Source organism: Ailuropoda melanoleuca, chromosome 4 (assembly GCF_002007445.2).
Source record: "Ailuropoda melanoleuca isolate Jingjing chromosome 4, ASM200744v2, whole genome shotgun sequence".
In the NCBI taxonomy this organism is placed as follows: domain Eukaryota; kingdom Metazoa; phylum Chordata; class Mammalia; order Carnivora; family Ursidae; genus Ailuropoda; species Ailuropoda melanoleuca.
Window position 1 is genome coordinate 78,783,550 of NC_048221.1, and position 11,310 is coordinate 78,794,859.

Here is an 11,310-nt window from a genome sequence, read left to right on the forward strand (position 1 = left end):
ACTGGCCCCGCACCTAAAGATGCAACATTAACTAAAGATAAACAGAATATGCCAAAGCAAAAGTGTGGGATCGGGCAGGAGGAAAGGTGAGCAACGCTTTAAGTCAGGAGATGTGTGTATAAAACAGGACCTGGCATTTTGCACCCACCAGCTTTTATCATGCCTCCTGTCATCAGTGTAGACAGAGGGAAGTATAAATGATCATATGCTAAGATTTTTTAATGTCTCTGGTCAAGAAATACAGTAAATATATAATGAGCTTTAAAAATATCTTATGGGGGCGCCTGGGTGGCACAGCGGTTAAGCGTCTGCCTTCGGCTCAGGGCGTGATCCTGGTGTTATGGGATCGAGCCCCACATCAGGCTCTTCCGCTATGAGCCTGCTTCTTCCTCTCCTCCTCCCCCTGCTTGTGTTCCCTCTCTTGCTGGCTGTCTCTATCTCTGTCACATAAATAAATAAAATCTTTAAAAAAAATAAAAATAAAAAATAAAAATATCTTACGATCATTAAATGTATCCAGGTTATGGCAAATGACTTATGACATATAGGTCAACTAACCATCCACAGATCTAAACTCGGGCATCTACAGATATAACCATTTACCACTAACACATTTTACATTGAACTGTGTTCTAAAAGAGTATTTGAACAAAACTGAAAAAGGATGTCTAGTCGCACATTAGAACTGAGACACAAAGCAGAATAATAAATATGCTTACCATGCATTTACTGAAGTCATTTGGATCTACCCCAGGCAATGCTCTCATCAACAGAGGTAGCATGTGTGTTGGGCCTTCAGGAAACCATCTGCCCCCTGATACCAAACTGCGGGCTACTCCAATTACACAACTTAAAGTAGCTGTGAGCTGGTGAGGTTCTGTTAGAGTCTCTAGTGCAGGATACGTTCTACAGTTTAAACAGAATTTAAAAAAAAAAAAAAAAGTTCCACCACAGATAAACATACACAATACATTAAACCTACCAAATTCATAAACTGCCTGTTAGTAGCTGGCAGAATATTTTGCATGAATTATCTGCTCTCAAAGTTAACTGAGTCACACACATAAAGGAAAGATACGTTTCCCCAAGCCCCTGCCACCTCACCACTTTTCTCCATGCAAATTCCACAGTGAAAAAGAACATAAACTGGCAGATTTTGCATTATTCCAGCCATCTGAATCCACTTCCACATTCCAATATGACTGATTCTAATCTAATGGTCGGCAGTTATTAGAATTCAGCAATAACAAGTGACAACTACTCTACTCTTCCCTTTTATCGGAAAAACAATCTTTATTACAATGCTGAAATTTCTCCTATTTTACACCTTTCAAAAGACTGGTATTTTAAAATTGGAAATTAAGTCTAGAAACACATGAGAAGACTCCTGAAACTAGAGTGAATAAACGAGGGAGAATAATATAAATACAATATTTGATCAGCAAGTAAAAGACAAGCCAAGAACATTCATTCTTTCACACAGCAATTCCATTTTTAAGAATCTCTCCTATAGGGGGAAAAAATCTAAAACACAGTCATTCTGAATTTCTCTTATGCAGAAAGACTAAGGAAAATTTCATTTTATGTAGAAAAGAAAGAACATTTATGATCAGAATAAAAAAACAACCATGCCCATGCTTTAAAAGGTGAAGAAAGCAAACCAGCTCTTTAACAGACGCTGTCCTTAGGAGATAGAAAACTCAGGACCTAATTTATTTTCTACATTTTTCCTTTTTAAAGGAATTTTGTTTTGTTTTTTTTTCTTTTTAGAAGAGAGAGAGCAAGCCCAAGGGCAACGCATGCACAGGGGAGGGGCAAAAGGAGAGGTAAGGAGGGGGAGAGAGGGAGAGAGACAAGGAGGGAAAGCGAGCAAGTGAGGGGGGAAATCTTAAGCAGGTTCCCCACCAAGCATAAAGCCCAAGGCAGGGCTCGATCTCACGACCCTGAGATCATGACCTGAATTGGACTTTTAACCAATTCAGTTAATTTTAACTGAGCCATCCTGGAGCCCCAGAGGACTTTTGCTTTTATAAAAGAAAAAAACCTTCAAAATATTTCTCTTGGCCAAGCATGTATCACTCAATACACTATTAAATTTGTTCAAAAATTGAAAACTAAAAAAAAAAAATGTGCTGGATAATTTTATTTGTATTCATTTTCTTAAATTTAAATTCAATTAATTAACATACAGTGTATTATTAGTTTCAGAGGTAGAGTTCAGTGATTCATCATTTACTTGTATTTGTAAGCTTTGTTCCTTCTACTAAAAATGTATCTCACTATTCGTAATTCATCAGCTGGAAAACATTAAAATAAGGCAAAACAAAGTGAAAGCCAAGAAATACCAAAACACTCCAAAATTCAAAATTTTAACTATGCAAGAAGCTGAAGTCCCTCCTTAGAGGCAAGTCTCTCCTCAACAAGAAACATCCAGGGACCTGTCACTGAGCTGCTAGCTTCTGCTACCACATGGAGGCCAAAGAGCAAAGAACAGTGGGGGCTGAGACGGCAGAAACTGCCTAACTTCCCCGTTTCATTTCCCAATTAAGTTATCTGTGCTGGAAGAGTTTCCGTGCCCACAAAGTGCACACAGAAAAGGGAGAGGTTTGGAAAATGAGGTACAACTTAACTTGAATATTTATGGCAAAGAGGACGGGGCAAGATAACATAAGCAATTCAAAGTTATAAATAATGGAGCCCCACTTTGGTCAAGACCTTTAACAGGAAATCCGTCGCCAAGCAAATGTGCCCTGTTATCCTATTTCAAGTCAGAAAATAGGCTGTCACCTGCATTCTGTCACTAAGGATTGTGGAAAAATCTGGTTTTATGGAACTCAAACTGTTAGACCCTTCTGGGCCCTAAAAACAAACATTCGTCTTCTATTTTTGAGTAAGACATTAAGAGAGAAATCATAAAGCTCAAGTTGAGGCAGCAGAGGAATTAACAGATAGCCTAAGTAATATTATATAAGCACAGGAGGCCTATATTGTGACAGTAACTAGGCAAAGGGAAAACTATTTTTGTTACTATTTCAACATATGAAACAAAATGAATGCAATCAAATCTACACTGTGGAAATAATACACATAAGATTACACATATATGAAAATAATAAAGACAGTCAAATTTTCTTCTGTATCACCAATTCTACGAAATAAAAGAAATCCAAAATCACTTCTCAATACTTAGTGACACTCAGACTTTGATGTAAAAGCAGCCAGAGATTAGTTTATTAATTTTTTAAAAGATCTTATTTTAAGTAATCTCTACACCCCACATGGGGCTCAAACTCACAACCCTGAGATCAAGAGTCACATGCTCCACCAACTGATCCCACCAAGCGCTCCTTAATTTATGAGCAAAAATGTGCCAATAATTCAAAAATATTCTATCCATTTCCTGTCAATTTTCTTTGCTTTCCAGTAAACCTTCATCAAGTTACCAATCATTAGGTTAAAATGCCTTGCTTCTTCTACAGGAACAGTTTGGGAGAAAGCAAAACAGAAGCCACAAAAGAAAAACAGGCAGAACAGAAGAGCAGAGGGAAGGGATAACCAGAACAGCTGCAGCTACAGCTGAGGCTTCAACCAAACACATACAGCTACACTTACCTTTCAAGTACAGGGGGTATTACTAACTCAGGTCTCATGAGGGCAAGATTCTGCAGAGCCTGGGCTGCTTCTAAACTACCAGTTTTGCTAAACATAGCCAAGAGGACAGGTTGAATAATGCATCGTACAAAGTCTGTAACATCTTGATCAGTAAGCTTATGGCTATCAGGCACAGGAGTTAACCAAGAAGGCTTCTTGTATCTTTCACGATGCAATCTTCTAACAACACTGTTTGGCAGCCGCTGAAGTAGTTTCATTAACTTGTTCTGGGGACACAGAAGCAAAAAGTCCAAGGTAGGTTCTTTTTCCCACACAGATATTTATGGTTCCTTTCTACCATCCAAATAAAGATTCTTAAAATAACAGCTCTTACAATCTTACAAAGACCTGCACGTTGTAACTAGACAGAATAAAATGCTATTATCAATTAAAATACTGATAATAAAAATAAAAATGTGTTTCAAATGTCAATTTTAATTTCTAGCACCAGATGAATCTTCCATTACATGAAAAATCATTTTAACCAGGCAAGGTGGAAAAAACCCAAAACAAACAAACAAGGAACAAAAACCACAACTGACACTCCTTTCTGTTGCCAGAATTTGACATTTTGTCACCAGTTATCAGATCAGTATTATCTTCAGTTATTTTTATGTTCTATGAACACAGTAACTTAATTTGAACTTAATCACCTACATATAGCCAAATTTATAAAAAGAACAGAAAATGCATTACAGGTTATATACAACAGGCAACGTGTAACCACTTTTTAAAGATACGTGTGACTGTATCTTTAAAAATTTCCAAACCCTACAATGAAAAAACGAACATACTCACCAGCCAGCGCCCATTATTTGAGGGATGGTAAAAAGATGTGATGCTGTTAAACAAACCAGCCAAGTGTTTTTGCACTAGCTTACTTGGTCCACCCTATTCAAATAAAAGAATAAAAATATCAGTACCCACAGTACACTGGAAAATTGAAGGGCTCAATAGGCCCAAGCCTACATATACCTCTCTAATGTGGTGCACATCCATTCTGCTGACAAAAACCAATTCTACCTCTACATAAGAGTCAAAAACAGGGAAGCCTGGGTGGCACAGTGGTTAAGCGTCTGCCTTTGGCTCAGGGCGTGATCCTGGCATTATGGGATCGAGCCCCACATCAGGCTGCTCCGCTATGAGCCTGCTTCTTCCTCTCCCACTCCCCCTGCTTGTGTTCCCTCTCTCGCTGGCTCTCTCTATCTCTGTCGAATAAATAAGTAAAAATCTTAAAAAAAAAAAAAAAAAAGAGTCAAAAACAATTCCCCCGTGAACTTCCTACAATCTTCCATTTAAAACACTCTATTAAAAATAAGAGCAACTTACTGAAACCAAATTAGATAACTGAAAAGAGATCTTCCAATTTAGGGTATCAGGACATTTTACTCTTCTGCAGTGAAATAACTTTTGTCATGAAGACTGTCTTAAAATAACCAAGAGTGGTAACATCAGGCATAAAAAGCGTTCCTTAAAGGATTCAAGAAGTGAATTTCTCATTGCAGGAAATGAAGAAGTGAGATGTACATAAATGCATTCAAATATTTTATTTTTACTTCTAAATGTTTCAAATGATTTAAACGTTACATTTGACCACATTTTGACTCAAAAGAAAAATATTTTTTCTTAATTATTACCAAAACAAGTAACACCAAACAATAATACAACCTGGGGGAAAAAATGAGGAAAAAATTTAGCATTCCATTTTATCAAGTTTGACAGCTCTGAAGATAAAGAACTACAATTTGGTTTTAAAACTTTCCATCTCTCAGGATGATCTTTCAAGAAAGAGCATAGACCTAAGGTAGACTGATGAGTTATATTAAGAACGTGACTTCCTGCTGAAATGAAATCCTCATACATGTTCCCAATTGAGAAGAGGTCAACCACTAAAGAGATCGTAATAATTCCATAGAAAAAAACAACAAAAATGTCAACATTTTAACATAGTAATAATTAGTATTTTTATTTATTATATTCAATATTCATACTTAACACAAAACTGTCAATGGGAAAAACTCTGAGAAAGAACAGCAACATTAACTAAAATAAGCTGATACTAATCATGATATAATTTTGTGACTTCTAAAAAAATGAATTCCAACTCATTGCTTATGTAAGATAATGAACATCCAAATGTTTTTGCTCTTACAGAGTATTAGAAAGAAAATGTGATCTTCCCTGTTTAATAATGAAACAGCAAAAATGGGGAGAATGAATTTTTTTTTTAAACTGAAAATAAAACTTAAGAGCAAACATCTCAACCATCCCGCCTTTTCCACATAAACAACCAACCAAACAACACAACCTGGCAGAAAATATCAAACACAGGATAACAATTTAAAAAAGAGACAGCAGTAGAAGCAATATAAATGACAATCCAGAAAAATTATACTATAAAATTGTTCTAATAGTCTTATTTGCAAGCTGACACTGAAATCCAAGCATGTGTATATATTTTTACTTTCCTTCAGGGATGTCAGTAAAGTAATCCTCCATACTTCTCCCTTCACCAAGATTACTTCGTTTATTTAGTAAGCTTTGTGTTCACTGTAATCTTCGACACTAAATGCATTTGTACCCAGCATATGCGAAACCCTGAGTTCTAATTCCACATTTATCATTATTAATTTGACCTGAATTTCATTTGTGAGTCTGGTTCTTGACCTGTGAGACTGTTAGACATTCTGAATCTCTCAAAACTCTATAAACTTTGACTCCATTATTAAGAACCACCAGCTAGAGAAATGGTGAGTTTTTCTATATTCTGGGTCTGATAAACATTAGCTTACTACATCAGAAAATATCCAAGAATCAAATGACCAACTAAGATACCAATATAGCCGTATGTGATTATACAGAATTTTTGTATGGTTAACACAAAATTTAGATGAACTACTGTGTTACAAACCATCATGGCGGTGATCCATATCACAGCATGTCCTATATCATAAGCATTTGTTAAAAATCTTGGGACTAATACTTGACTGCTTCCCACTGGGAGGTTCAAGCTTCTCAGAATTCTCGTAAATATCTTTAAAAAGAAAAAGAGAATTAAGAATAAATATTTGTAAGTACCAAGTAACTAAAGAACTGAAGTGTTATATATTACTGTTATTGGATGTATTCTCACTGGATCAGGTTTTAAGCAAAACTACATACTATTTGGTAGCTTTACACACTGCTTCCATAAAAATTACACAGAAATATCTATTTTTAAAAAAATTTTATTTATTTTGTTTCATTTTTTAAAGTTTATTAATTTAAGTAATATCTACACCCAACATGGGGCTTGAACTCATGACCCAGATATCAAGAGCTGCATGCTCTAATGACTGAGCCAGCCAGGTGCCCCTATTTATTTTCTTTCAAATGACACTGAGGTCACAAAGGGGTGGATAAGCAGCAGCTGTATCCACGTACCCATAAACAAACGAGATATAGTTAAACATAAAAAGGCAAAATGTGGGTAAGTAGAGTCCTATCTCTCTAAATGCAAATAAAATTACTTTTCCTATGCTTTCACTTCATGCCAAGAATATACAAAATGCAAATACCTATCTTCTAGCAGATTACTTTCCCTTTCAAAATTCTATCATTGATTTGATTTTTTCCCAGGAATTTGCATTTTCATCTGTCTTGTAATAACTACATTTTATTTTTATTTATCTATTTCTTAAAGATTTTACTTATTTATTAGAGAGGAGGAGAGAGAGAGAGAACATAAGCAGGTGGAGCGGCAGGCAGAGGGAGAGGGCAAAGCACGCTCCCTGATGAGCAGAGGTGGGAGAAAATCACTTTTCCTCCTTAGTTTCTCCTGGACAGTTCAAGCAAAGGTAAACAGAGTATTTATCTGCGGCAGCTCCCCAGCCCTGCTCTACTGTCAGCGTGTGCATCAGAATCACCTGGATGCCCCATGTCCGTCCTCCTGAACCTACTGCAGATGAAACAATATGGAAGATGCAATGTTAACACTGTACTTAGAGACACTCTAGCTTTATTTACTCCAGGAAAATATGATCTAAAAAGGAGAGAACACTCTAGAATGCAATCAAATACAAGACCCAGAATTTGTTGGAAGGTATGAATGCAAGATACCCTAAATAATATACGTAGTACTTTCTAAATTACTCTGAAACTTCTATTTCATGTCCTACATAAGAAAGACAAAAATCACACATTTATAATTACCTTGGTATGATCCAATTAGTTTTTGAAAATAAATGATCTATCCTGGTTAACTGCATGTTTTTACTAGTGGTCAAGAAATATTTTAGGAATTAGCATACAAAATAACTTCTTGGGGCGCCTGGGTGGCACAGCGGTTAAGCGTCTGCCTTCGGCTCAGGGCGTGATCCCGGCATTATGGGATCGAGCCCCACACCAGGCTCCTCTGATATAAGCCTGCTTCTTCTCCCACTCCCCCTGCTTGTGTTCCCTCTCTCGCTGGCTGTCTCTATCTCTGTCGAATAAATAAATAAAATCTTTAAAAAAAAAAAAACACACTTCTTAAAGACACAAAAAGTGCTATCAGTGCTACTGTATGTTGTATGCTCAAAAGTTCTTAATTACCTTTGGTACATATGGATCCCAATCTATGTACCCTATATTATCTGTAGCCAATCGAGCAAAGAGATTTACAAGTTGCTGAAAGTAAACAAAAAAAGAAAAAAAGACGGTTAAGTAAATACACTTGTTGTTGTTATTAAGTGTCACAGTCACACCTCCATCCATTTCTGGTTCTCAGCTGTCATCATTAGCACAACTTAATATATAGTTTATGACTCATTTTTTTTAAATTTCCAAATATAAGTTCTGATTCCTGTCACCCATTTAAAATCAAATGCAGTTGAAATGCTTATTAAAAGGGAAATGACAAAGCATCATCCACAATGCAAACAGAAGAATAAAAATAAGCATAGAGAAAACATCCCTATATGTCTAGCAACACACTAGTGAAGGTACAATAGGAAACAAACAAGTCTTACATTTATTTCATGCACTTCACAACACACGCATATGCTTCTAGATATCAATAAAACCAAAAGAAGTGTCTATTTCTCTTAGAAACAGCAAACGGAATTTAAAAAAAAACAATTACAGCATTGCTAACAGCCAATTCTAAGGAACTAATGTTACTTATCAAATGATCTGATAGCAAAGGAAAAAATAGGATACTCACCCCCTCCCACTGTGGGAGATTTTGCACTGAAACCCAAAGGCCAATTAATTCATCAAACCAAAGTCTGAAGAAGAAAAATGTTGTTATGAATAGCAAGTGATTTACAGAAAGTGGTTCAAAGCCAGGTAGCCTTTGTATTTTTTAATATATTACTCTTACTGATAACTACACAACCTAGAAAAAATAATACTGACTGTTACAAACTTAATGGGACAAATGACTACTTCTCTCTGCATATTCCCCTTGCAATATATTTATGCTAAACAGTCATCTCATCAAACCTCTATCTACATCATTGTTAGGGGCACCTGGGTGGCTCAGTTGGTTAAGTGCCCGACTCTTAGTTTCTGCTCCGGTCATGGTCCTGGGATGGAGGCCAACGTCAGGCTCCACGCTCAGTGGGGAGTCTGCTAGTGGATTCTCTGACCCCCCCCCCGCTCGTGCTTGCACACACGTACCCTCTCTCTCTCTCAAATAAATTAAAAAAAAAACCCACCTCTACTTCATAATTAAATAATTATTGTCCACCCCCACCTAATACTGTTTAAGTGTCCCCTCCCCTTCTCCTTCAGTATTTTCCTATTACTACTGGTTCTTCCAACTCTCCCTTATATTCTTTCCTTTAATAAGACAATTAGTAATTATGCAATTAACTAGCACTATAATAAATGTTCCCCAAAACAGATGAGCCACATAGTATTAGGTACAATTAAAATATCATTGGAGAAATGATCTCAGATTAAACAGAAGAGAATGTAAGGGCAAGAACATGTTGGAATACTATTCACCAATCTTTACAAATGTCAAAGAAATGCAGTTTTTTAAATTACTGAATTAGAATTAAAATTTCATAAATACACAGCTCAATACAAAATTTCTGATTTAACACCTCACTATAGACAGTATGGGGAGTTGGGGAGTAAGGATGAACCCACAACACAATACTACCTATTTCTTTCTATTTTTTTCATACCTTTTTCTGTTTTCATAGAAGCATAGTCAAAGGGACGCCTGGGTGGCTCAGTTGGTTAAACATCTGCCTTTGGCTCAGGTCATAATCCTGGGGTCCTGGGATGGAGTGCTGGGTTAACTGTCTGCTCAGTGGGGAGTCTGCTTCTCCCTTTCCCTCTGCCCTTGTCCTACCTCGTGCACACGCGTGGTGCCGTCTCACTCTCAAATAAAATCTTTTTTAAAAAAGAACATAGTCTAAACATTTTTCTTTTCTTTCTTTCTCTCTTTTTTAGAAAGAGTGAGTGAGGGAGGAAGGGCAGAAGAAAAGAGAATCTTAAGCAGGCTCCACACCCAGGGTGGAACCTAACACAGGGCTCAATCTCACCACCCTGAGATCATCACCTGAGCAGAAATCAACAGTCAAGATGCTTAACTGACTGAGCCACCCAGGCTCCCCTAAATATTTTTTCATTCTAGGATTTGTTATTACCTAGAGTCATCTAGAAAAAAGTTCTTAAAAACAGTGCAAAGACTAGAATGAGTAAAGAAAAAAAATTATAAAAAAAGACCTAAGAAAAACTATAAGTGATGAATAAAACCAAGTTTTTAGGAAAACATTTTTCCTTTCCCTAAACTCCACACAATTTAACATTTCTTATCACTACCTATTTACTGATATTTTCTACTTCTTTTTGCACTTTTTATTCTTTCTCTCTTGATTTTTTAAATTAAAGCCCTTAACTTTACTTTTTCTTTCCGTAATCTCTACACCCAATGTGGGGCTCAAGCCCAAGATCAAGAATCATGTGCTCCACCAACTGATCCAGCCAGATGCCCCATAAAGCCCTCATCGTATTTGGCTTGACATATATGCATTATTCTCTCCTCATTTACAATCTTACATTTAACTGTTTCAGCTTCCACACACTTCAAGCATAATCAACACAACGGATGAGTTAGTAAATTTTGGTTTACTTATTATTACTTTACTAGATGGCTTATATTTCTCCATTTCTTGCTCTATTCTACAATTTGTCAAGATATGTATATACTTACTTAAAACCTTTATGATGAAGTTCTGGAGGAAGGGAGGTAGGAAGAAATATTTCAAAATAAGTGATAGCCTTTTGCATTGTTACATCAAAAGGGCACATTAAAGGCCGCCATTCTTCTAGCATCTCAGCTGTGGCATCTGCTGGGAAGTATCTAATAAAAAAGAAAGTATTCATTTAACTGATCATTAGCTAAAAGGTCTACACATCAACATACGACCAATAAAAAAAGGGGAGGTAGGGAATGATTTCATAAGGTACAACATACACTACAAATGTCAAGTTAACTTAAACACATTTTTGCAACTCTAAAATAAATACCTTGTCACACGTAAAGGTAACTTTTTCTTCTTTTCTATAGGACTTAGAGGAAAAATATCTAGTCAAAGAGAACCCAGTCTATATAAGAAATGGATAATCAGTGAAATGAGAAAGAGAACATTTAGCCCAGCCATGTTTGGACCAACCATTTAC

The 11,310-nt window shown here is 36.3% G+C and overlaps 1 protein-coding gene across 5 annotated transcripts in view; it reads right to left on the reverse strand.

The window, feature by feature from the left end:
• The window catches only part of PSME4 (proteasome activator subunit 4), a 104,071-nt gene that overhangs the window by 54,356 nt on the left and 38,405 nt on the right, over positions 1-11,310 (reverse strand). For all 5 annotated transcript variants that reach the window (XM_019793010.2, XM_034659134.1, XM_034659136.1 and 2 more), the window contains 7 exons: positions 10,841-10,990; positions 8,834-8,897; positions 8,224-8,298; positions 6,563-6,685; positions 4,450-4,542; positions 3,613-3,878; positions 720-906 (listed from right to left, as the gene is read on the reverse strand). In XM_019793010.2, coding sequence (XP_019648569.2) covers positions 720-906; positions 3,613-3,878; positions 4,450-4,542; positions 6,563-6,685; positions 8,224-8,298; positions 8,834-8,897; positions 10,841-10,990 — 958 coding nt within the window. The remainder of the gene's footprint in view (positions 1-719; positions 907-3,612; positions 3,879-4,449; positions 4,543-6,562; positions 6,686-8,223; positions 8,299-8,833; positions 8,898-10,840; positions 10,991-11,310) is intronic.